The sequence below is a fragment of the Danio rerio genome, chromosome 21, assembly GCF_049306965.1.
Source record: "Danio rerio strain Tuebingen ecotype United States chromosome 21, GRCz12tu, whole genome shotgun sequence".
Lineage (NCBI taxonomy): Eukaryota > Metazoa > Chordata > Actinopteri > Cypriniformes > Danionidae > Danio > Danio rerio.
The window spans coordinates 7,782,095-7,809,994 of NC_133196.1; the positions used below are offsets into that span (position 1 = coordinate 7,782,095).

At 36.0% G+C, this 27,900-nt stretch overlaps 1 protein-coding gene across 3 annotated transcripts in view; it reads left to right on the forward strand.

The window, feature by feature from the left end:
* The first annotated feature begins 2,222 nt into the window (after positions 1-2,222).
* col5a1 (procollagen, type V, alpha 1) overlaps positions 2,223-27,900 on the forward strand; it is a 229,113-nt gene continuing 203,435 nt past the window's right edge. For all 3 annotated transcript variants that reach the window (XR_012397110.1, XM_073935763.1, XM_073935764.1), the window contains exon 1: positions 2,223-2,613. Coding sequence is in view for 2 of the 3 variants with exons in the window: in XM_073935763.1 (XP_073791864.1) it covers positions 2,511-2,613 (103 nt within the window). In the remaining variant the exon portion in view is untranslated. The remainder of the gene's footprint in view (positions 2,614-27,900) is intronic.

A 27,900-nucleotide genomic window follows, 5' to 3' on the forward strand; every position in this document is an offset into this window, starting at 1 on the left:
TTTACTGTAGTAAAAACTAAAGTACACTACTATATTTATTATAGTCTGTCAGGTCACTAGATTAATACAACAATATGCTGTTGCATTCATTATCTAAATGTTGTAATGTATTATTCATTCATTTTCTTTTTGGCTTAGTCCCTTTATGTTATAATTTGTACTATTTAATACACTTTACTATAGTTTAAAACTATATTTCTATAAATTACTATAGTATTTTGTGGGTAGACAAATAAAAAAAGTGTTTTTTTTTCTGCAAGTTATTGCATTAAGTTGTAGCCTAGTTTAACTGGAGGAATGCCCTAAAAGTTTTCTGCTGCTTTACAAATAAAGCTTTCAGCTTTATGATGCTGCTTATGTGAAATGAAATACTATAGTAATTTCAAATAAATGCTGCAGTGTTTTGAACTGTACTAAAGTAAAGTGCTTTAATTGGTTGTGGTGATTCTAGTTGCTATACACTGTAAAACCCAACAGCCAACTTTATCAATTGAAATGAGTGGAGTTAACTCAAAATTGACTGAAAGTTAAGTCCACTCATTTAAAAAGAGTTTTGAACTCAGTGTTGAAGGTAACGAGTTAATTAAATACCTCATTACTTCAACTTAAATGGAGTAAGTTCACAGTATTAATATAGATTAGTTTTTTTAACTCACAGCTTGTTGCAATTGGTTTCCTTAAACGGTTTGAGTTGCCTTAACTCATTTGGGTTTTACAGTACTCAGTTGCTTTGAGTTGTCTTTATTTATTGGGTTTTACTGTGCTGAAACTGCTTCATTTACTCAAATGGATTAAGTTCACAGTACTCATCAGAATCAGTTTTATTGCAAAGTGTGCTTCACACACACAAGGAATTTGTTTTGGCTACAGAAGCTTCCAGTGTACATAAAGTGACAGTTGACAACACAAAATAAATATGAAAAAAAGACATATGATAAACATTAAACAGAGATGCAGTTAGTCCAAAAATCTGGATGTCGAGTAGTATGTGCTTTGTTTGAACTTAAATGGTTTGTTGCAATCAGTTTTCTCAAATGATTTGAGTTACCTTAACTTTTGGGTTTTACAGTGCAGTAACACAAGAACTTGTATATTATCAAATTAACTAATACTGTGGTATAATACAATTACAGGGTATTTTATACAACAATACACCACAGTTTACTGTAGTAAATACTAAAGTACACTACTATATTCATTATAGTATATCAGTTCACTGTAGTTAATACTACAGTATGCTGTTGAATTCATTAATTAAATGTTATAATGTATACTATTTAATACACTTTACTATAGTTTGGTTCAACAACACTATAAATTACTATAGTATTTTTTAAATGTGCATATACATATAAAGAGGTGTTTTTTTCTGCAAGTTATTGCATTAAGTTGTAGCCTAGTTTAACTGGAGGAATGCCCTAAAGGTTTTCTGCTGTTTTACAAATAAAGCTTTTAACTTTAAGATGCTGCCCATGTAAGATAAAAAATATAGTAATTTATCATAAATACAGCAGTGTTTTTGAACTATGCTATAGTAAAGTTCTGTAATCTGTTGTGTTTATTATTGCTATGCTAACACACCAACTATAGTAATATAACCAAATTAGCCAATACTGTATACTACAGCTATACTATACAACAATATGCCACAGTTTACTGTAGTAAAAACAAAAATATGCCACAATATGTTACAGTTTATCAGTTCACTGTAGATAATGTATGCTTTAATAATAACCATGTATGCTGTTGCATTCATTGATAAAATATTATTTTATAATGCATACCGTTTAATACACTTTACATTAGTATGGTTTAAAAACACTTTAAGTTCTTCTGTATTTTTTAAATGTGGGTAGACAAATAAAGAAGTGTTTTTTCTGCAAGTTATTGCATCAAGTTGTAGCCTAGTTTAACTGGAGGATTGCCCTAAACCTTTGCTGCCGCTACACCCTTTAAATTAGATGAGTCGAAAAAAAGACTAAAAGTCTGTGATGGACTTAAAACGTTCAGACGAGAGAGAGAGAGAGAGAGAGAGAGAGAGAGAGAGAGAGAGAGAGAGAGAGAGAGCGAGCGTAAATTAGGTTCCAAACCGTAAACCTCCCGCCTACCCAAGGCTCAACCAATCCGAATCCGCGCATTCTCTGTGCTGCTCTCGGGTTGGCCGCTCGCCTTCTGACTGACAGCCCGTGTGAATGAAGTTTTTCCCACTTTGGCTCCTCGAAGTTTCAGTGACGGGGGCATCACTGCAGCGCACTGAAGGGAAAGAAAGAAGAACAGAAGGGAAAAGAAAGAAGAGAGGTGCCCCATCCATCCATCCATCCATCTATCTATCCATCCACCGAATTTTCCCTGCAGGACTTTATGAACGTATGGCTGCATGAGAGGCTTTGAGCTCTCGCGCTTTCTCTCTCCGGGACTGTTGGGTTACTGGTGCGGTCCTGAAATCAAGCAGTTGTCATAATAATATATAAACCAAAACTCTTCGCGCGTCAGGACGGACGCAGGTGGTCATGGATACACCTATCAGATGGAAAGTAAAGCGGAGGTTTAAGGAGGTGCGGCTGTCGGTACTCCTAGTATTCCTGATGTTTGTCACCTCACGAGTCAGCGCAGGTAAGCGGCGAATCAGCTGTTCCCAAACTGTTAGTTTGTGCCGCGGGCCGAGAGCGCATTCCTCGGTCTGTCCGCTGTCCCGAGACTGGAACGACCGGAGGAGGGGATGAGGGGGCCTTAAAGTGTGATTTCACATCCGAACTTACGTTTTTGTGACTTTCGCTTTCTTAGGGAAGAGCGAATAACGGGAAGTTTTCCCATGCAAAGCTGCAGCTGCGTGAAGAAATCGTGAGGTATATCTATTGTGGCTTGCTGTAGCTTATCAGTTTATAAAGTTGGTGCAACGCGCAACTATTCTTATGCAAATTGCCAAATTAAGACGCAAGGACTCCTTGTGCTTGAAAAAGGTTCCTATGATGGTTCCTGAACATTAGAGGTGATGCTTTAATTCAGATGATTGTAGTCAGTGTGCAGTTTTCTATGACTCGAGAATAAAAAGTAGCCCATCTGCTAACTTTTAGAATGTATTTCGCATTCTTAAAAAAGAAAATGTTCCATTTAGAATCAGTGACACTCAGAAGAGTGTTCTGAGGGGATAGTTGAGGGTACATTCAAAAAAATATTGTTTGTTTGTTTAAACTTCTTATTTAAAATGTGCTGATTAAACGAAACAATTAAGTTGTCCCCCTAAAAAAACCCCCAAGGATTATGTTCAATTCACTTACATTTGTAAGAACTATTAAGTTAACTTAACTACTTCATGTTGTTCCAACACAAATCGATTGTTTGAAACCCAGCATTTTTTACAGTTTATGATTGGATTTATATTGTTTGGATAATTTGTAATTGCTCAATTATTCGCCAATGCACACTCGAATGTATACTCGAATGGGAAAGTATGAGTGGGTTCTGACATTGGGTATTCAGTGTAATAATATGAATGATCTTGTTAAATACCAATAAATAAAAATGAGGAAAAAAAGCAACACAATAGAAGCTTCTTAAGTTTAATTTTATAACTCAGAAATGTACGAATGCTTCATCAGAGCCCAGAAACCAACATGCTTATCTGACGAAACTTCAGTTTCTTTGCTGAAGATGAGAAACTTCAAAGCACTGCAGAAGGAGCTTTATCATTTTGGCATGTGTGTCATCAGGACCTCTTTTTGTTTTTCGACCACCGCTGATGTGTGTGAGATTTGTAGACTCTGTGTTTCAGATGCTCTTTAAGGGATCTGGTAGAAAGTAGTTTTCCTCTAGCAGGCGCGCTGGCTGCAGAACGTAATTGGAAAAATATGCAAGATGAGAAACACACCAGGAGAGAGAGAGGGAGAGTGAGCGGGCGAGCGAGACAGAGAGAAGTTTATGTTTTTCCATAGGCTCATAAAAACGAATTCTTCTCTCTGGCTGTCCTTCTTAACAGTGCGTTAGTGTGCTGAAAATAACAGATCAATGTAAAGAAATGCATGAAATGTGTTGGCTCCTGCATGGTCTGTAATGAAGAACATCAGTGGGTCAGGGTGGAGTCGCCGCCGCCGCCACCGTGTGTCTTCTCTAGTAGATCAGAGATGCTGAAGCTTTGAATTATGTCGCTATTCACTTATCAAAAGAATTATCCAGCATAAATTTGTTAAAATTAGATGCATGTGAACTATTTGTTTGTTTAATCCACTTCTAGATGAAATCTGAGTTATGAATTTCTATAGCTGTATCAGTTGTTTAACATGTGGATTTACTGTCCTGTCATTATAAAACTCAGCTAATCACACACACATTTGGTAGTGCAGGGTTTATTAGTTTGTGAATGTGTGGTTTGTACATCAATGACGGAGCCAAAGCAGACAGGATATGATCTCTGATTCTCATCCTCCTCGTTTCTCCAGCCTGTCCCAGGGAGTACCTCTGTCTCTCTCTCTCTCTCTCTCTCTCTCTCTCTCTCTCTCTCTCTCTCTCTCTCTCTCTCTCTCTCTCTCTCTCTCTCTCTCCCTCTCTCTCTCTCTCTCTCTTTCTCGGGCTGGAAGAGGGAGGGCAATAAAGAGAAGGAGGGATGGGGGGGTTTGGAAATTCAGCTCTGCATGTGTGATTAGCTTCGTGTCTGGTCATGGTCGCTTTTGGCTGCTGCTCATTGATGGAATTATTGAGCTGTTTAATTATAACAAGGACATTTGGGTTCAGGAACCTTTTAAGAACATGCATAGAACAAAAGTACTTTTAATCTGACTATATACAGGGTGCGGATTATACATAGACGATCTAGTTTTTTAATTATGTTTGGTTATATGCCACAATGAACCAAACTTATAATTTAATTAAATTGCATCTAATTTATTAATTAAACTTGTTATTATTTTTCAGTGTTTTGATGGATATTGAGGGGTTCTCAATGACCATGAAAGACTGCACATATTTTGTGCAGCAAGTGTATAAAAAACAAACTATACTCTCAGAAATAAAGGTAGATGAGCTGTCACTGGGGTGGTACTTTTTCAAAAGGTACAAATTTGTACCTAAAAGGAAAACTCAAGGGTACATATTAGTACGTAAAAAGTACAAAAGTGTTCCTTTTAAATTTTTTAGGTGCTAATATATACTTTTGGGGTACCAATGTGGGCCCTTAAAGTACAAATGTGTACCTTTTGAAAAGGTACTACCTCAATGACTCTTTGTGTACCTTTATTTCTGAGAGTGTATGTGTAACCCCGCCGGTCCTACGCAACCCAACCCGCTCCGAGCTGGTATCGAACCGGCGACCTTCCGCATGGGAGTCGGTTGCTCTAACAAGGAGGCTAAAGACCATGGCCTCCAGTGTATGTCCCTAGAGCACCTTTAGAGGTCAGAGGAGTGAGGTTTACCTGCACAGCACACACTAGCTGGCCTCCGTTACACTCACCCCCCTAAACCTCACTCCCATCCGGGTCACGGCACCAATGTAACCCCGCCGGTCCTACGCCACCCAACCCGCTCCGAGCTGGTATCGAACCGGCGACCTTCCACATGGGAGTCGGTTGCTCTAACAAGGAGGCTAAAGATCATGGCCTCTTGCGTCTGTCGCTAGAGCACCTTTAGAGGTCAGAGGAGTGAGGTTTACCTGCACAGCTCACACTAGCTGGCCCCTGTTACACATGCATCTAGTTTTACGGACACCTGCAGTACAAATGCCTATTTTACAGTCTGTTTGTGCTTTAGATTTGCTGGTTTTTGGCACAGACATGCATTCACAATGGTACGGACCATGACAGGGGTGGTCAAATATATATTTAAGCCATATGTTATTTTAATTATTAATATTATTTAAAGTACAGATCTGAACAAACACTTTCTGAACTATTAAGGGGCTGCCCCTTGTTTTCGTGTCCATCATGGGGGATCAAGCGGTAATTTGGGCGGGGGGTGGGGGGTCTGACCCCCCCCAAATCCCCTTGTCATTCACACTCTGATTATATACACTAAAAATGTACTAATTTCAAGAAGATCATGTGCTATGATTGACCATGACTGGCCTCACATCAACAAACCAATGCTACACCAATCAGATGAATTAAAGCCTACATAAATAGCCTGTTTTCCTCACCTCCACCATCTTCATTTGTGAAGAATCCCCTCATCCACTCCATTTCCCCCTTTTTTCCATTCTACATCAACCTGATCATGCACCCACTTCTATATTAACTAACCAGGAGGGAGGCCTAAGCTCAAGGATCTCTGAGCTCAGGGCTCTCTCCCGTACAGCATGCCAAACATACAATTAGTATCACGCATTAGCTAAGTGTGAACTCTTGAAAAGTCAGTTTGTTAAAGTGCATTGTTGATTTTTCAACATCAAAAGTTGACAGAGCAGAGATCATTGTTAAATGAAGGTATTCATAATTATAAAGGACATACAGGACATGTTAATTAACAGGTATTTTGTTAATTAACAGTGTATGTTCTACAAACTCATTTCTTTCGAGTTTTATTGGAGCCATAAAGCAAGCACTGATATAAAGAACTAATAACCAATTAAACATGTCTAACTATGGAAAACTTGGAGGAACTGGGAATGTTCGGCTCTGAAAATTGCTCTTTGTAAACAATGTAATCATGAACATCTGGGAAAATCTTGTAAATGCATTGGTCAAATGTCATGCAAACTGGTGTCTACAGCCGAAAGTGTAACTCAAAGTTCTTATAGGTAACTTAAAGTAAAATTAAAACCCATAAAACTACTTTAAATGCTAGAAACACTTGTCACTGGAAAGAAAACAAATAGTAATATTGAACATACTTGATCTATTTTAGGCTAGCACTTTGGCTCAGTGGTTAGCACTGTCACCTCACAGCAAGAAGGTCGCTGGTTCGAGTTCTGGCTTGGTCAGTTGGCATTCCTGTGTGGAGTTTGCATGTTTCCTCCGGGTTCCTCTGGTTTCCCCCACAATCTAAAGACATGCACTATAGGTGAATTGAATAAACTAAATTGGATGTAGTTTATGTCTGTGAATGAGTGTGTATGGATGTTTTCCAGTACTGGGTTGCAGTTGGAAAGGCATGCGCTGTGTATAACATCTGCTGGATAAGTTGGCAGTTTATTCCCTAATGAATAAAGGACTAAGCCAAAGGAAACTGCATGCATGCATGAATCAATGAATGAAATAAATGTATTAAAACTAAATCAACGTAAAACAAAACGAGGAAAATTACAAAAATGCTTAATTAAAAGGTTTTATAGAATTATATTGCGAACAGCAAGTATACAAACTGCTCATTTAAAACATTAATCAAAGCTATACAATAGCTATAGGGATATTAGGTATATAATATTAGGTATATATTAGCTTGATACCAAGATAACGCTGTGCTTGAGAACTAAATGCTCAGCAGTGAAAGCTTGTCTACTTAATCATGTTTGCCTGCATGAGTCAATGCTAAGTTAATTGGAGTGATTCATTGACTTGATTGACTGTTTATATATTAAGAACATCTGTCACAGAGTAAAGTTACACACTAGAATTTACTTATCTTGTGTCCTCCACAATTTAAAATGTTCTCTGCTTTTTTCCAAATACATCTGCGTCCTCTACGTAGTGTACTTCGTTTCTATGTTTTCAGTTTTTATTCTGTGCTCTTTTTAAAATCCAGCTGCATCCCCATATGTAGTGTACTTTGTTTCTATGTTTCCAGTTTTTATTTAGTGCTGTTTTCCAAATACAGCAGCGTCCCCTATGTAGTGTACTTAGTTTCTGTTTCCAGTTTGCATTCTGTGCTCTTTTCTAGATACATCTGCGTCCCCTTCTTAGTGTACTTAGTTTCTATGTTTCCAGTTTGTATCCTGTGCTCTTTCAAATACAGCAGTGTCCCCTATGTAGTGTACTTAGTTTCTATGTTTCCAGCATGCATTCTGTGCTCTTTTCTAGATACATCTGTGTCCCCTTCGTAGTGTACTTAGTTTTTATGTTTCCAGCTTGTATTCTGTGCTCTTCCAAATACAGCAGTGTCCCCTATGTAGTGCACTTAGTTTCTATATCTTCAGCTTTTATTCTGTGCTGTTTTCCAAATACAGCGGTGTCCCCTATGTACTGTAGTGTACTTATTTTATATGTTTCCAGTTTTTATTTGGTGCTCTTTTCCAAATACAGCAGTGTCTCCTATGTAGTGAACTTAGATTCCATGTTTTCAGTTTTTATTCTGTGAGTCTTTTCCAAATACAGCGCAGTCCCCTATGTAGTGCACTTAGTTTTTTATGTTTCCAGTTTTTATTCGGTGTTCTTTTCCAAATACAGCTACGTCCCCTATGTAGTGTACTTATTTTCTTTGTTTTCAGGTTTTATTCAGTGCTCATTTCCAAATACAGATGTGTCCCTGTGTAGTGAACTTAGTTTTGATGTTTTCAGTTTTTATTCAGTGAGTCTTTTTCAAATATGGCGGCGTCCCCTATGTTGTGTACTTAGTTTCTATGTTTTCAGGTTTTATTCTGTGGTCTTTTTCAAATACGGCTGCGTCCCTTATCTAGTAAACTTAGTTTCTATGTTTCCAGTTTTTATTCTGTGAGTCTTTTCCAAATACAGCTACGTCCCCTATGTAGTGTACTTAGTTTCTGTGTTTTTAAATTTTTATTCTGAGCTCTTTTTCTAAATACACCTACGTCCCTTATGTAGTGTATTTATTTTCTATGTTTTCAGGTTTTATTTGGTGCTCTTTTCCAAATACAGATGTGTCCCTGTGTAGTGAACTATAGTTTTGATGTTTTCAGTTTTTATTCAGTGAGTCTTTTTCAAATATGGCGGCGTCCCCTATGTAGTGTACTTAGTTTCTATGTTTTCAGGTTTTATTCTGTGGTCTTTTTCAAATACGGCTGCGTCCCTTATCTAGTAAACTTAGTTTCTATGTTTCCAGTTTTTATTCTGTGAGTCTTTTCCAAATACAGCTACGTCCCCTATGTAGTGTACTTAGTTTCTGTGTTTTTAAATTTTTATTCTGAGCTCTTTTTCTAAATACACCTACGTCCCTTATGTAGTGTATTTATTTTCTATGTTTTCAGGTTTTATTTGGTGCTCTTTTCCAAATACAGATGTGTCCCCTATGTAGTGAACTTAGTTTTGATGTTTTCAGTTTTTATTCAGTGCTCTTTTTCAAATACGGTTGCGTCCCCTAAGTAGTGTACTTAGTTTCTATGTTTTTAGTTTTTATTCTGTGCTCTTTTTTAAATACACTTGCGTTCCCCATGTAGTGAACTTAGTTTTTATGTTATTAGATTTTATTCTGTGCTCTTTTTCAAATACGGCTGTGTCCCCTATGTAGTGTACTTAGATTCTTTGTTTCCAGTTTTTATTCTGTGAGTCTTTTCCAAATACAGCTACGTCCCCTATGTAGTGTACTTAGTTTCTGTGTTTTTTTTATTTTTATTCTGAGCTCTTTTTCTAAATACACCTACGTCCCCTATGAAGTGTATTGAGTTTATGTTTTTAGGTTTTATTCAGTGCTCTTTTCCAAATACAGATGTGTCCCCTATGTAGTGAACTTAATTTTGATGTTTTCAGTTTTTATTCTATGCTCTTTTTTTAAATACGGTTGCGTCCCCTAAGTAGTGTACTTAGTTTCTATGTTTTTAGTTTTTATTCTGTGCTCTTTTTTTAAATACGATTGCGTCCCCATGTAGTGGACTTAGTTTTGATGTTATTAGTTTTTATTCTGTGCTCTTTTTCAAATACGGCTGTGTCCCCTATGTAGTGTACTTAGATTCTATGTTTCCAGTTTTTATTCTGTGTGTCTTTTCCAAATACAGCTACGTCCCCTATGTAGTGTACTTAGTTTCTGTGTTTTTTAATTTTTATTCTGAGCTTTTTCTAAATACACCTACATCCCCTATGAAGTGTATTTATTTTCTATGTTTTTAGGTTTTATTCAGTGCTCTTTTCCAAATACAGATGTGTCCCCTATGTAGTGAACTTAATTTTGATGTTTTCAGTTTTTATTCTATGCTCTTTTTTTAAATACGGTTGCGTCCCCTAAGTAGTGTACTTAGTTTCTATGTTTTTAGTTTTTATTCTGTGCTGTTTTTCAAATACGGTTGCGTCCCCCATGTAGTGAACTTTGTTTTGATGTTATTAGTTTTTATTCTGTGCTCTTTTTCAAATACGGCTGTGTCCCCTATGTAGTGTACTTAGTATCTACGTATCCAGTTTTTATAATGCATAAAATATGGTTCATTGTATTTGAAAAAATGTGCTTTATGAATGGGATAAGTCAACCCAAAATTAAAATAACCTCATAATTTACTCTCCCTTGTGTTTTTTAACCCTTTATGAGTTTCTTCTTTTGAACACAAAATGAAGATATTTTGAAGAATGCTGAAATCAGGCACGCATGGATTTATGCTATAGGAAGTCAAGTATTTTCAAAGGATGCAGATACACTATCTGGCACCCACTGACTTCCATAGTAGGAAAAAAAAATACTATTTAAGTCACAGGGTGCCAGCTAGTGTACTTGCATTCTTCAAAATATCTTCTTTTTCAGAAGAAAGAAAAATAGGCCAAGAATCAAATAGGTTTTGATTGAGTAAATGATTTTTAGGTGAACTAACCCTTTAAGTCTGTCATAAGTACTCACTGTTTCCATTGCACTAATCTAACCGTGATGTCATGCAGTGGGCGGGGCTAATCAAATAAGGTATGACATGCTGCCTCAGCAGAATTTATGATGGAACTAGCAGTGCATTGTGGGATTACAGCAATTACGTCAGAGCAGACAGAAGCTTGTAAAGGCAAAAAATGGCCGACGGGGATGTTTCCGCACTTCCTGCGCAGGGCTGTTCTGCTTTATTACTCACACCAGTGCTGTTTTATGAGGGTTTTACTAACACTTTCAGTGTACTGACCTCGCTTATTCAGCCTGCTGGGCGTGCTTCACTTTTGAGAGTTAAACCGATGCTTTTTACCAAATGGCATGTTGTAACGCTTGTTTATTGCCCACGTGTGTTGTCTCTGGTTCTGGTTACTCTTGTTGTTGTCTTCTGGAGACCCCTAAAGCCTTCACAGGAGAAACTCTGAAGCCAAACTTTCACACCCTTGGAGCCTTTCGAAATTGTTTCGGGGGTAATGAGAACAAGCTGTCCGTTTCAGCTGTCCCGACTCTTCATTCAGCGTTTGATTCAGTGGGAAGAGGAATATTAACATTGTGCAGAAATCAGATTTGTGTTTCCTTTGGTTCGATGGGTCCCATTAACAGAACAAGCAGTTGTCTCCCTACTCCGGCTATTAAAAGTGTACCAGTCCAGTTCCAGCAGGATGAGGATGAAGGGTTTCCTTACTAATCGAACTCCTTCACTGTCCTGGGTTATATTCAAGATTAAGAGTTGTGCGTTTTAAATCAACGCATTTTAAAAATGCTACCCGGCTTGTTTGCCTGCTATTTAATTCTGATTTCAATTATTTATTCATTATTATTCATTATCATTCATTATTATTATCTTACATGAAGTCTACTTGTACTTTGATCTATCTTTAATATCATGCATATATTCACTTTTCGGCTTAGTGCCCTTATTAATCCGGGGTCGCCAGAGCGAAATGAAACGCCAACTTATCCAGCATATGTTTTATGCAGTGGATGACCTTCCAGCTGCAACCCATCACTGGGAAACACCCATACACATTCTTTCATACTCATACACTTCCGCCAATTTAGCTTAGTCAATTTAAAGTGCATGTGTTCGGACTGTGGGGGAAACTGAAGCACCCGGAGGAAACCCACATGGGGAGCATGTGCAAATGCAGAAATGCCAACTGACCCATCCAGGGCTCGAATCAGCGTCCTTTTTGCTGTGAGGCGATTGTGCTACCCACTGCTGCACCATGACGCCTCAGTCTGATTTTCTACTTAGGAAATGTTGTTTATTTTCTACATATTGTCTTATTCTAAACAATAGGACAGGTTAAGAGGCAACATCCCTAAAATATAGTGTGCACTAAAGTTCATAGTGTGCATATGTTCCTGTGTCTTACATAGCATACTCCATATAGGATTTGTGTATCTCAAATCTTAAATAATATGCTAAAAACGGCTTGTAGTCATAGTCATATCAGTAATAAATAGTAGTAATAATAATTCGATTTACTGTTATCCGCCGTGCTGTTGTTACAGGAAAAAGCAACACTGTGCTGTTGTCATTTCTTGTGACTACTTTTACATCATATAGAAATATATGTAATGTTTATAGTGAGAGGTGATGCAAATACAATGCAGGTAGAGCGATGCAAATGACCCGCAAATAACGCTGCGACTCAATAATTGGCCCAGGTTACCGGGGACTCTTATTGCCGATAAACAAAAAATACATGCATACTTTATGTATACTGATGCATACTACAGAACTTTTTCAGCATGCTGTATTGTCAATATACTAGTCCTAATGCTGTGTTCACACCAGACACGGATGAAGCGTCTAGCTTGTTAATGTTAAGTCAATGCAAAGACGTGAATAGGCATCCTGTAGCACGATTCGCGTATATGATGTGGCGCAAATAATGCAATTCGCTTAAATGAAACGGCACAAGTTGAATGTTTTGTGCAAATCGCTCGAGTTGGAAAATATAAACTTTAGCGGACAATCGTGCCACATTAACCAATCAGGTGCTTTCTCATGTAAGGGCCTAATGATTACTCAGTGTCTATTGTTGGTGTTCCGAGTAGAAATCCTCTTGCTGACAGCAACAACCGTTCATCTAACTGGGCTTGGCTCTGTCAGAAACACCGCTGAAAGCCTCCATCATCCAGGTATAGTTTCTGGAGGAGTTGATAAACTCTCAGAGCTGGGTGCACCTCTGAAAGGATCTAGTGGACTCAGACACAGCGCCGAACAAATCTATGCTGTTTTTCAGCCTTCCCAAAATACATAAAGCACAGCTACTGTCTCAGTAAAATCCATGTTAGTCATTTAGCAACGAAGCTAGAGTCACCGGGAAGAAGAAGCCCCGCACATGATGCAAATCCATGTCTATTGTGACGTGAATTTGACATGCGAAGGAAGTGAGTAAACTCAAAATGTTCATGCATCTATTTACGCACAAATAGCGCAATTTATTTGCGCATTCCAGGTCTGGTGTGAACACAGCATTACAGTATGTGAAAAGATGTTTATTTATTACTTTCATCAAACCTAGTATGGACACCTTTGACATGCTATATTAGACTACTATGATTTGACACTATTACCTGTATCATGCTTGCTGGATATGATAAGTAATGTACATAAAAATGCAGAAATACACTATCGATTGGATGGGTATTACACTGTAAAGAATGCTGGGCTCAACACAATCGATTTGTGTTGAGAAAACATGAAGGAATAAAGTTAACTTATTGGTTAATAAATGGATTGAACACAACAATTAAGTTTTCCCCCAAATAATGCAAGAACTGTGTCGTTTCAGCTTAAATAAGCAGTTTGAACAAACAACAAACCATACACAAAATCATTTTTGTGAGTGTATGTTGTAACACAATACAAATTGAAAACCACTTTAAATAAGCATGATTTGATTTCTAATCTTAATATTGCATGCAGTGTTATATCAGATTAATATGACGTTATGGTTTTGTGTGTAAGATCAGACCAGCCTCAGCCCTGTATTTGTGTTCAGTGTGTAGGAGGTCCAGCTTTGGGATCACAGGACAGAAACGTTGTACGTTTTGTACTCTATTAGACAGCGCTGCTTTTTGTGGCCAAGTGTAGAGCTAAAGTTTTTTTCCAGCTTGGTTTGTGTGGTTTGGGCTTTATAATTTGAGTTTCAGAGTCGCATTGTTTTATGATTGAAAGCATGTCAAGTCTCCCTTCAATCTAAAGCCACATTTGGGAGGGTGATAGTTGGTGAAACCTTCAAGGTCTCGGTTCACACACTATAAAGCCAGATATTGCATTATTCAGACGTGAAGAACAAACCCTGACCCACATTTTTATGGAGTCAATCTAGGACCACATATACTTGCAAAATAAAAGAACGTTTTGCAAGCAAAAAATTAAGTATTGAGCAAAAAATAAAAAATAAATGCAAATCTTCAAAAATCGCAAAGCAAAAATACATTTATGCTAACCAAAATAAAAAACTGCAAAGGGGAAATTGCATTTCGAGAAATAAAAAATTAAATTTGCAAACAAAAAAGAACTGCAAATAAAAAACAAGCAGTGCAAAAAAACTAAAACATTTAAAATTAAAAAAGAAAACTATATATATTTGCAAAACATTTTTACAGCATCGCCTTTACAAAACCCGTCCAGTCAATTGCAATGCTCATTTTGATTAGCTTTTTAGTCAATCATGAGTTTGCGATGCTGTTTTTTTTTTGCACACGTTTCTGCGCATTTCACTTTGTGGCCCTGATTTGACAAGGGGCGGAGTCAAGGGATCTTGGACATTTAAGGCAGGCATGGCTCTGCATCCATTTAAGCGCTGTCATCAGCTGGAGACACAGTATCACCGAGGTGGTCTTAGAGCCCAGTAGGTTCGAGTCTGTCGTAAACAACCAAGTCCCCTTGTATTGTTTAGTTTGTAAAGGCGATGCTACAAAAAATGTTTTGCAAATATATAGTTTTTTTAAATTGCAGATATTTTGGTTTTATTTGCACTGCTTGATTTTTATTTGCATTTATTTTAATTTTTTATTTCTCAAAACCTAATTTTCAAAAATAAAGAACTTGCAGTTCTTTATTATTGTTAGCAAAATAAATTTTTATTTGGAGATATTTGGAGATTTGCATTTATTAATTATTTTTTGCTCAATATTTAATTTTTTCGTTTGCAAACCTTTCTTTTATTTTGCAAGTACATATGGCCCTAGATTGACTCCATACATGTCTGTTGCATTCAAACACGCACACACACAAAGTTTAGGTTCGTTGCTTCATTAATGAAGATTGTTTCTGCTGAATCATTATGAACTGATATTTTTTATTTACCATATCGATGATGACAGATATCGAATGACTTTTTTTGAGTTTTATTTTAGGCAAATAAAGCAATGCAGATAGAAAGAGTGGGGGGAAAACCAACATACAGAGAGAATAGTAATTGGACATAACAATACAGACAAAAAGACAAGTGTATATACACTTATAAGTACACATATATAATATAATAAGACATATATAATATACTAACACATATATAATATAATAACATATATAATATACTCCAAAGACCTCCATGGTGGTGCAGTGGGTAGCAAGATCGCCTCACAGCAAGAAGGTTGCTGGTTTGAGCTTCGGCTGGGTCAGATGGGATTTCTGTGTGGAGTTTGCATGTTCTCCCCATGTTCGTGTGGGGTTCCTCTGGGTGCTCTGGTTTCCTCCACAAGTCCAAAGACGTGGTACAGGTGAATTAAGTAAATTGTCCGTAGTGTATGTGTGGGAATGGGAGTGTATGGGTGTTTCCCAGTGATGGGTTGCAGCTGGAAGGGCATATGCTGTGTAAAACATATGCTGGATAAATTGGCGGTTCATTCCACTGTGGCGACTCCTGATTAACAAAGGGACTAAGCCGAAAAAGAAAACAAATGAATGATTTTAATTATAGTTCAAAGTACAAGTAGAGTGTAAGATAAATTATCTACATCGATTGACAGTGATATTTTAAAGTGAATAATTTTCCAAACCACTGAAACAAATTGTCTGCACTGCTGAAATTAATCTGGAAATGTGCTCTTTTAAAAGGAAAAGATCAGAGTACAAAATGGGGAAAGTGGTAAAAAGTGATGATTGAAGGGAGAAAAGGAGGCGAGTTACAGATGACAGCAGACCGACAGGAGGTGAGGGCACTGGGTCAGAGGTTAAAGGTGGAATAACTGTGGGTGGTGATCTTCAGATTATGACCACCCCAGAGGTTTACAGTGTTCCACTTCAAGACACAACGTCTGGAAAACACATCGCTTTAGTGGAGAGGGGAAAAGGGGATCTGTCACACACATTTAAATGGCAAAAGTGACTCAACTTCTTGCTTAAGAAGTCAGTCTAGAGGATGTATTAATGGTCATACTTTTACTAATTAATTAGTGAAGATTTTAAAATCAAACTATTAAACTCTTCAAGTTTTGAAATGTAACTCATTTACTGTTTATGATACAGACTTGATTTAAACATTAAATAGTGCACTCTGTTAACAGAACTATGCTGATTATTCTTTATATTGTAGTTAAAACACAGGGCCTTGGCCACTTACTTGGACACCACCTAGAAATCACATGGAAAATTTCTGAGAAGCATTAGCAACTGTGTGGCAGCCACATAGATAACCATTAAAACTCATTTGCACCAGTCTGAAACCTCTCAGAACGAGACAGCAGCAGCTTAGCATCTCCCTTACAACAACATAGAACACCAAAGCAGCTTCATAGCAACTCACAACAAAAGAACAATTCAAAATCTGCATAGAAAGTCCTAGCAAAAACAGAACACTTTACCAGCAGCATAGCAGCTCCCTAGCAACAATAGAAAACTTTAGCAGTTGCATACTAACCCCATAATAACCACTGTGTAGCTACATAGCAACTCCCTAGCAATAGAACCTGTTAGAGGCTGCATAGCAATGCCCTCACAATAATAGCAGCATAGCAACTCCATAACAACAATATACCACTTTAATAGCTGTATAGCAGCTTCATAAGAAACATTGAGTCGCTGCATAGCAACTCTCTAACAACAATAGCAGCATAGCAACTCCCTAACAACAATAGAACACTTTAGTAGCTGTATAGAAACTCCATAACAACCACTGAGCAGCTGCATAGCAAGTCCCTAACAACAGTAGAAAACTTTAGCAGTTGGATACTAACTCCTTAACAATTGAGCAGCTGCATAGCAACTCCTTAACAACAATAGAACAACTTAGAAGCTGCATAGCAACGCCCCAAAAACAATAGCAGCATAGCAACTCCCTAACAACAATATAACATTTTAGCAGGTGTATAGCAACTTCATAACAACCATTGAGTAGCTGCATAGCAACTCTCTGACAACAATAGCAGCATAGCAACTCCCTAACAACAATAGAACACTTTAGTAGCTGTATAGAAACTCCATAACAACCACTGAGCAGCTGCATAGCAAGTCCCTAACAACAGTAGAAAACTTTAGCGTTTGGATACTAACTCCTTAACAACAATTGAGCAGCTGCATAGCAACACCTTAACAACAATAGAACAACTTAGAAGCTGCATAGCAACGCCCCAAAAACAATAGCAGCATAGCAACTCCCTAACAACAATATAACATTCTAGCAGGTGTATAGCAACTTCATAACAACCATTGAGTAGCTGCATAGCAACTCTCTAACAACAATAGCAGCATAGCAACTCCCTAACAACAATAGAACACTTTAGTAGCTGTATAGAAACTCCATAACAACCACTGAGCAGCTGCATAGCAAGTCCCTAACAACAGTAGAAAACTTTAGCAGTTGGATACTAACTCCTTAACAACAATTGAGCAGCTGCATAGCAACACCTTAACAACAATAGAACAACTTAGAAGCTGCATAGCAACACCTTAACAACAATAGAACAACTTAGAAGCTGCATAGCAACGCCCCAAAAACAATAGCAGCATAGCAACTCCCTAACAACAATATAACATTTTAGCAGGTGTATAGCAACTTCATAACAACCATTGAGTAGCTGCATAGCAACTCTCTGACAACAATAGCAGCATAGCAACTCCCTAACAACAATAGAACAGCTGCATAGCAAGTCCCTAACAACAGTAGAAAATTTTAGCAGTTGGATACTAACTCCTTAACAACAATTGAGCAGCTGCATAGCAACTCCTTAACAACAATAGAACAACTTAGAAGCAGCATAGCAACGCCCCAAAAACAATAGCAGCATACCAACTCCCCTACAACAATATAACATTTTAGCAGGTGTATAGCAACTTCATAACAACCATTGAGTAGCTGCATAGCAACTTCCTAACAACAATAAAAGACTTTAGCAGCAGCATAGCAACTCCCTAACAACAGTAGAAAACTTTAGCAGTTGGATACTAAATCCAAAACAACCATTGAGCAGCTGCATAGCAACTCCCTAACAACAATAAAACACTTTAGAAGCAGCTGTATAGCAACAACCTTACAACAATAGCAGCATAGCAACTGTCTAACAACAATAGCATCATAGCAACTCTCTAACAACAATAAAACACTATAGCAGCTATATAGCAACTCTACAACAACCATTGAGCGGCTGCATAGCAACTCCTGAACAACGATTGAATACGTTAGGAGCTGCATAGCAACACCCCAACAACAATAACAGCATAGCAACTCCCTAACTACAATATAACACTTTAGCAACTGTATAGCATCTCTGTAAAACCATTCAGGAGTTGCATAGCAACTCCCTAACATCAGTAGAACATGTTAGAAGCTACATAGCAACACCTTAACAACAAAAGCAGCATAGCAACTCTTTAACAACAACATAGCACCTTAGTAGCTGTGTAGCAACTCTATAACAACCATTGAGCAGTTGCATAGCAACTCCTAAACAACAATAGAACAATTAAGCAGCTGCATAGCAGCTTCATAACAACCATTGAACAGCTGCATATCAACTCCTTAACAACAATAGAACACTTTACCAGCAGCATAGCATCTCCCTAACAACATTAAAAGATTTTAACAGCTGCATAGCAACACCCTAACAACAATAACAGCATAGCAACTCTCTAACAACAATAAAACGCTATAGCAGCTACATAGCAACTCCATAACAACCATTGAGCGGCTGCATAGCAACTCCTGAACAACGATTGAACACGTTAGAAGCTGCATAGCAACACCCCAACAACAATAGCAGCACAGCAACTCCCTAACAACAATATAACACTTTAGCAGCTGTATAGCAACTCTACAACAACCATTGAGCAGTTGCATAGCAACTCCTAAACAACAAAAAAACTATTTAGCAGCTGAATAGCAACTTCATAACAACCATTGAACAGCTACATAGCACCTTTTTAACGACAATAGAACACTTTACCAGCAGCATAGCAACTACCTAACAACAACAGAACACATTTGCTGCTGTATATCAACTCCATAACGACAATAGAAGAGTTTACCAGCAGCATGGCAACTCCTTAACAACATTAGAAGATTTTACCAGCTGCATAGCAACAACCTTAACAACAATAGAAGACTTCACCAACTGCATATTACCTCCCTAACAACAACAAACGTTTTTAACGGCTGCATAGCAATGTCCTAATGACAATAGAACACTTTAGTTGATGCATAGCAACTCCCGAACAACAACAGAAGCCTTTAGTAGCTGCATAGCAACTCCCTAACAATAGAAGACATTACCAGCAGTATTGCAACCCCCTAATGACAATAGAACACATTTGCTGCTGTATAGCCCCTCAGAAGTGAGTTCTGCATTGGTTCCAACTCCAGTTTTCTTCAGAAAGTGAGTCTAATTGTATCAGTATCATAGAGGGAGACAGACAGGGACATGGTTTTAGTCTTTGGGATTACACCTGGTCTTGATACAGCCCGCCGCCCCTGCTGTGTGTGTGTGTTCAGATCTCTAGTTCCCAGAGTTTGAAAGTTGACGTTTTTAGAGTATTGTATTTCTGTCTGCTCTGTTCTGTATGAATGGACTCTTTCACGGAGCTTTTAAACGGACGCCATGTTTGGGCTTTGCTGAGTCTTTGTTGTGATTAATTGGGGGGGGGGGGGTCGGCATGTGTGTGCGTGTGTATGTGCGTGATAGTCTTGGCCTCCCCTGTGCTCTCATGAAAATCACACATGTGCACACACTTCCTCTAGAAAAACATTCCCTTCATACCTGCGAACTCGGTGTCAGCATGACTCGAGCACCCCAGAGCATCATGGGATATGTGTGTTTTCGGAGCGAAAAGCCACAGATGGACCAGCATCCATGGTTTTCCTTTTATTCCTTGGCATTCGGGACTGGAGAAATGAGAGCGAGAGTTTGTGCTCTCACATCTGGAAGCTATAGCCGTCATTGTGCTGTCTGCTGATCCCAGAGAAAAAGAGGGAAAAAAGAAGGGGGAAAAAAGGAAAAATGGCTTCCAGATGTTTTTTTTTCCTCCCCTCGCCGTGGAACAGCAGAGGAATAAAATACTGTTTCATTAAGACTGAAGAAAAATACACTGAAACGAGTGAGATTGTAGATTGTATGGGGGAGTGTTAACGTGCACCAGTTATAAAAATACTTGTATGTGAGCATATGTAGCTTTTTTGCCTTCTATTGTCAGTTATTGCTTTTTTGCAGGTTTATGGTTTTATTTTTGGTTGTCTGTGCATGTGTATGTGTGAGAGACTGAATCGTGTCCATGTGTTGTTTTAAAGTATTTGCTTTAGGGCATTTGAGATGTTTGTCTAACACTGTAAACAATTTAAAAAAGAATTTGTCAGTTTGTTTACACATCTTAAAAGAAAAGCACACTTAAAAATGACTTTTGAGGCTTGTTTAAACTGCTTATTTAAAATGAGTCGAAGCAACACAATTCTTAGGTTTCTTTTAGGACAACTTAACTGTTTCAGTTCAGTTTACTTAAATTTGTAAAAACCATTAAGCTAACTTAAAAGATTTGAGGAATTATTTAGGAATTGTGTGGAAGCCAGCATTTGTTACAGTGTATGTTTTGTGTTTTAAGATTAGAAGGTGACTGAGTGCCAGATAATGCCAAAAAGGTTTTATTTTGTTCCTCAAAATAATGGTTCCAGGAGAACTATAAAAATTATTTTAACAGAAAAATTAATAGATAAAAAGTTATGATTGATCAATTTATATATAGTTTAATGTAATTAATTGCATTACAATTAGTTTATATAATGCCAAATTTATGACAATTATTTATTTAATTATTTAATTATTATGTAATTCAGTTGGCAGTGTGTTGTAAACAAAAATTGCAAATAATTTAATTTAAAAAATAATAATTAAAAATAATTTCCTTCAGGTTATTTCCTTGTTTCGCTTCCGTAAAATTAACCACCAATAAAAATATTTTATGAATAAAAATAAAATTTATTAATTTATTAATTTCTATATCCAAAAAAAATTGTATGAAGAAAGGATTAATTAAAAATATATATAAATAGCAGTTAAATAATTAATGACAGCATATAAAATTGAAGTCAGAATTATTAGCTCCCCTTTGAATGTTTTATTTATTTTTCAAATATTTCCTAAAGGATGTTTAACAGATCAAGTAAATTTTCACAGTATGTCTGATAATATTTTTTCTTCTGGAGAAAGTCTTATTTGTTTTATTTTGGCTAGAATGAAAGCAGTTTAAAATTTTTTAAACACCATTTTAAGGACAAAATTATTAGCCCCTTTAAGCATTTTTTTTTTCGACAGAACAAACCATCATTATAAAATAACTTGCCTAATTACCTTAACGTGCCTAGTTAACCTAATTAACCTAGTTAGGCCTTTAAATGTCACTTTAAGCTGTATAGAAGTGTCTTAATATTATTTACTGTCATCATGATAAAGATAAAATAAGTCAGTTATTAGAATTTTAGAATCTCCGTTAAACAGAAATTGGGGAAAAATTAAACAAGGCTGCTAATAATTCAGGGGGGCTATATATATATAGATTAGACTTTATATATATATATATATATATATATATATATATATATATATATATATATATATATATATATATATATATATATATATATATATATATATATATAAAGTTTCCACCTTCTTAGATTAAAATAAAATAGATTCATACCGATTTCTATAATTTGATATTGGTAATTTTTAATGAACTTTGTAGCATCAGCCATTCATGTCAGTCATGTCTTTGAAATCCTTTGAAATTAAGCCACTTCCTGTCATTTTGTTCTTGTAAACTTCAATATTTATGAGCGCTACTCAACCGAGATGCTTGTTCTATGTGCTTCTCTCTCTCTCTCTGTGTGTGTGTAGCCTCGTAACATACAAGATACCCTCATTTCTCACATGACACATTCATGACCTCGAAACAGGGAATTATGGGACTGCCAGAGGTTTATGGCCAACACACACACATTTGTACAGCTATCTTTATGGGGTCACAGGAAACTATTTTTGCATTTTAAAATTCATTCTCGCTTTCTCATTTTCTTAAAAATAACATATTATCCCCATATTTTTACTGGTACTGCTATACTTGTGGGGACATTTGATCAAGGAACATAGGTACACACACAAACACACATTCAGCTCGCTCTGGCTCCTGCCTTTCTGGCTGCTGGTGAATCTCTCCATCTGACGGAAAGAAGAGTCTTTTTGTGCGATGAAGAGATGAAAACATTCATTCATGCTTCAGAAATGCCACAGATGTTCACATCACTGCAAAACATGAGATCTCCAGATGCCTCATCTGAAGATGCCTCTTTTTTTGCTAGCTTGCTAAAATTAAGTTAGGAACACTCCATTTTATTTTTAAAATAGGCTCAATCTACAACTTACCTAGACTTAAACAGTTGAGTTTTACCATGCTCTAAGAAGATTTTTGGGTCAACACTTTTAGCTTAGCTTAGCACAGTTTATTGAATCGGATTAGACCATTAGCATCAGAAATGAGCTCAAAAATGAGTTTTGATCATTTTATTAAATTTCTACTTTAAAGCTTTTACAATACAATACAAACTGCATTGTCAGACTTATATCTGAGATTTTTTCTTTTATTTATTTATTTACTTATTTAATTCCTAGAGTTATTTTTATATGCACCCATTTTTTATTTCATTTTTACATCATTTTAAAGGTTGTACAGTTCAATACAAACTTCATTTTTAGACTTATATCTGAGATTTTTTTCTTTTATTTATTTATTTATTTATTTATTTATTTATTTAATTCCTAGAGTTATTTTTATATGCACCCATTTTTTATATCTTTTTTACATCATTTTAAAGGTTGTACAGTTCAATAAAAACTTCATTTTCAGACTTATATCTGAGATTTTTTTCTTTTATTTATTTATTTATTTATTTATTTATTTAATTCCTAGAGTTATTTTTATATGCACCCATTTTTTATATCTTTTTTTTACATCATTTTAAAGGTTGTACAGTACAATACAAACTTCATTTTCAGACTTATATCTGAGATTTTTTTCTTTTATTTATTTATTTATTTAATTCCTAGAGTTATTTTTATATGCACCCATTTTTTATTTCATTTTTACATCATTTTAAAGGTTGTACAGTACAATACAAACTTCATTTTCAGACTTATATCTGAGTTTTTTTCTTTTTTATTTATTTATTTAATTCCTAGGGTTATTTTTTTATATATACCAAGTTTTTTTATTAAATTTTTTACATAATTTTTAAGCTTCTACAATACAATACAAACTTCATTGTCAGACCTATATCTGATTTTTGTCTTGCATAACAGCATGCTACATATTCAGACACAAAACACATCATAGACAAAAAAAATAAAATAAAATGAGAAGTTAAGATGATTCAGTATATATATATATATATATATATATATATATATATATATATATATATATATATATATATATATATATACATTGATTACATTAAGAAAGTCAAAAATGTAATCGTATTTAAAAAAAACAAAAAAATAAAAAATAAAGCCTGCATACTTTCTAAATATTACCTATAGAGTGTAAAAATAAACCTTTACTTTTCACAGTGATATTGCGTGGTAATCCCCAAACACCTCCTCTTCCCCGGTCTTCAGTTCGCATGATCATTGCTCACCTCATCCTTAACACTGTGTCCAAATAAGTCACTCACCTTGGCCAGATCATAAGCACCACCCTCCCCCTGGTCTTCACCTCTCTCGATCATACGCATGGACTCTGCCTTAATATCTGCGGGTGAACCCATGCATTTTGCGCTACGCCACTGTTATTACGCCATAAAAGTTCAAGAGTTTAGCTCCCATTCAAATCAGTCTAGAAAATAGCAGGTTTTCATTTTCCGTTCGTCTTAGTAAATGATGTAACTACAGAAGAGTCAAGCTTTAATTAGGAATTTTATCAAATCCCTTTGGCCTACTGAAGTTAAGCAGGTCTGTGCCCGGTCAGTATCTAGATGGGAGACCACATGGGAAAGCTTGCTTTCGGAAGTGGTGTTAGTGAGGCCAGCAGGGGGTGCTTAACCAGCGGTTTGTGTGGGTCCTAACGCCCCAAGATATTGATGGGGACTCTATACTGCTCAGTGAGCACCGTTTTTCGGATGAGACGTTAAACAGAGGTCCCGACTCTCTGTGGTCATTAAAATCCCAGGATGTCCTTGGAAAAAGAGTAGGGGTTTAACTCTGGCATCCTGGCCAAATTTGGCCACTGGTATATGTCCATCATGGCCTCCTAACCATTCCCATATCATACTTGGCTTCATCACTCTGTCTCCTCTCCACCAATCAGCTTGTGTGTGGTGTGCGATATGGCGCAATATGGTGCAATCTGGCGCAAAATGGCTGCCGCGGTGTCATCCAGGTGGATGCTGCACACTAGTGGTGGATGAGGAGATTCCCCCCTCAACTGTGTAAGGGTGCTTTCACACCTAGACTTTTGTTTCGGAACCTGCCTCGTTTGCCCAGTCAGTGCAGTTCATTTGGCATATGTGAAACCAGCAATCACGCTCAGATCTGCGCCAAATCAATCAGTCCGAGATCGCCTGAATGAGGTGGTCTCGGCTCGATTGAAACGAATTCTGGAGCTGATTGATTTTAGTGAGAAAGCGATATGATCCGAGCCCGGCTATATCACAGTGTTTTATGGATATGTAATAGGCATACGGCCATATGAAGAGAGAAATATGAGTAGGGCGGGAGGTCATTTCAGACATCCCAAGTCTCCTGGAAGTTCCGGGAGTTTCCCACAAATGCACAGAGACTCCTTGATGCTCTCAAACGAGTGATAATCTCTCGGAAATTGTGCGTCTCCCTCCCGTGCCTCAAATACGTCGCTCTTCAGACACGTCGAGCGCACCTTGTAAGACACCAAACCACCACCCCCCTGACAGCTCTGCAAAATAAACCGTGAAACTCTGACCAATGTGAGGAGAGTTTACTCACACATGACTTGTTTTAGCTCTTTTGGTTCGTTTAGAATGTTTGCCGTGTGAAAGCGAACCGCACCAAGAACAAAGAGCAACAAGGTAACAATTTGAATCCGTTTCAAAACAAATGAATCAATTCACAGGTATGAAAGCACCCTAAAGTGCTTTGAGTGGCTAGAAAAGCACTATATAAATGTAAGGAATTATTTATTATTGTTATTATTATTGTTATTATTTTTGTGCGAGATGATAATGGTGTAATCCGAATTAATGATCTATGCTAAGCTAAACGTGTTACCACTACATCAGCTGAATGGATTAAAAAATGGTAAGGCTGAACTGTTAAACTTATAAAATGTCATAAAATTAGACTATTTTTCACCCCCAAAAGTGTGTTCTCTTAACGTAAACTGCTGTTGCTAGATATTTTTAATACTTGTGCAGAATCTGTTGTTCTTTTTTATATGCCAGTAGTCACAAATACTAATTTAGCCCAATTGCAGAAACAACAACTGTAGCCGATCTGGTATTCTTGTGTAAACTGTGAGTAGCCGGGTAGATGTTTGTAAGGGTCAGTACCCATGAGCTTTGAAAGCCTGTTTGAGCTCTCATAAGGTTTTCATTATCCAGTGGATGAGGAATCACTTGAGGGCAGCAGTTGGTCCAGTAATGCTTCATTTGAGCAGTTAAAGCTAAAGCTTACACGCTTCACTCTCTCATTGTGTGTATCTCTTTTTGTATGTGTGTTTTTAACATACTGTACATGTCTAACTACTACTTCCGCGAACTAGATGGTGTGTAGCACATTTCCAATATTATTGTTTCGTCTGTGTGTGAGATACTTTCAAGGAATTTTATCCAATCAGACTGTTTGATGTTTATTGCACCAATTAAGTGATGCTATGGGTATCTTATTTTATTTTATTTTATTTAAATATTTTTAATTTTATTTATTTTATTTTTATTTGTTTTACATTTTTTTATTTTGTAATTTTATTTATTTTATTTTATTTTTATTATTTTAGTTTATTTTATTTTATTGTATTTTATATTTTATATTTAATTATTTTATTTTATTTTTTTATTAATTTTTGTTTTGTTTTGTTTTATATTGTTTTTATTTTTCATTTTTTTATATAAAAATATTTTTTGATTTATTTTATTTTGATTTATTTTATTTTTATTTTGTTTATTTTATTTTGTTGTACACCACATATATTATTTATTTATTTATTTTGTTTTGTTTTATATTATTTTTGTTTTTTATTTTTTATATAAAAACATTTTTTGATTTATTTTATTTGAATTAATTTTATTTGTATTTTGTTTATTTTATTTTATTTTATTTGTTGTACACCACATATATTATTTATTTATTTATTTTACTTCCTAGAGGAGATTCTTATCTAAATCCGATTTATTTTAACTAGTTTTGCCTCCTATATTATATGCAACATTTTATTTATTTATTAAAATTTTATTTGCAACCTGTTTTTTTATTATCTTATTTTACTGCTTACAGGTCAGGTTACAGCAAATGTAACACATTGTTTTCTTAACTTTCTATAAATGATCTTCATATATACTCTATTATTTTAGTTTATTTCTTATCTGTTTTTACGGTCAAGAGGGGATATCATAAAGCATGCATGATTTAGATTGTACAGGTTACATATTTTTTTTTCAAAATAAAACTCCTTTTTGCTTTAAGGAAATCATTTAGTTACTGTATTTATTTTATTCTTATATTTTTTATTAATTTATTTTTTACTCACCCTAGCAATCATACATTTTGTACTATTTATTTGTTTTATTTTACAACTTATTTAATTTAATTAATTTATTTAATTTTAAAATTAGTATTAATTTTATTTTTATTAATTTAATTTAATTTATTTTATTCCTTTTTATTTATTTTATTTTTATTTATTTAACTTTGTTTTATTTTAAAATTTATTTTATTTTATTTTATTTTATTTCATACGTTAATTTATAAAATATTTTATAAATTATTTTGCATACTGGGTGGCATCTTACATATATATTTAAAAGATTTTGACTTATTAGAGCAGCTCATAATATACATTTTATTTTATTTTATACACCCTATTTAATTAACCTTAATTTATTGAATTTAATCAAGCATTTTCTCATCTATCATTTCACTATCTACTGCAACTTTTCCACTTTCAATAAGTTTAATAATGTCACAACAAGCGCACATAAAATCCTTGAGTGAGCGAGTCTTGTGCCACGCAGCATACAGTAGATCCAAGTCTCAATACATTAGCATCTCCCTTGTGACCCTGCACACCTGGAATAAGCTCATGCAAATGAACGCCTTTTGTGTTCTGTCAATACCTGCAGGTCTTCCAGCAGTTCTAGCGATCGTCAGTAATGAGTGATTAATAATGTTCAGTAGCTTATTCATGAGATGTTTAGGGAACCCTGCAGGTCCAGACACGCGAGTACAACTTTAGGATTCTGGAGCGTTGTGCGGAAAACTGACATTCCTTCCACCGGCCTCATACTGAGAATATAAAATAGTCTCCCTCACTCTCTCTATCTCTCTCTCTCTCTGTTTCTCTCTCTCCGTCTGTCTGTCTCTCTGCAGTAGCACATAATGAACTTGCCACAAAAACCACAGAAACGTTTAGCTCTCTCCAGAAAGACTTACACACACACACACACACACACACACACACACACACACACACACACACACACACATGCGCTTGAGTGTAGCACAGTGAGGCATTTGTTCTAGAGCTGTAATAATCTGGCGATGCTGTATGCACAATAA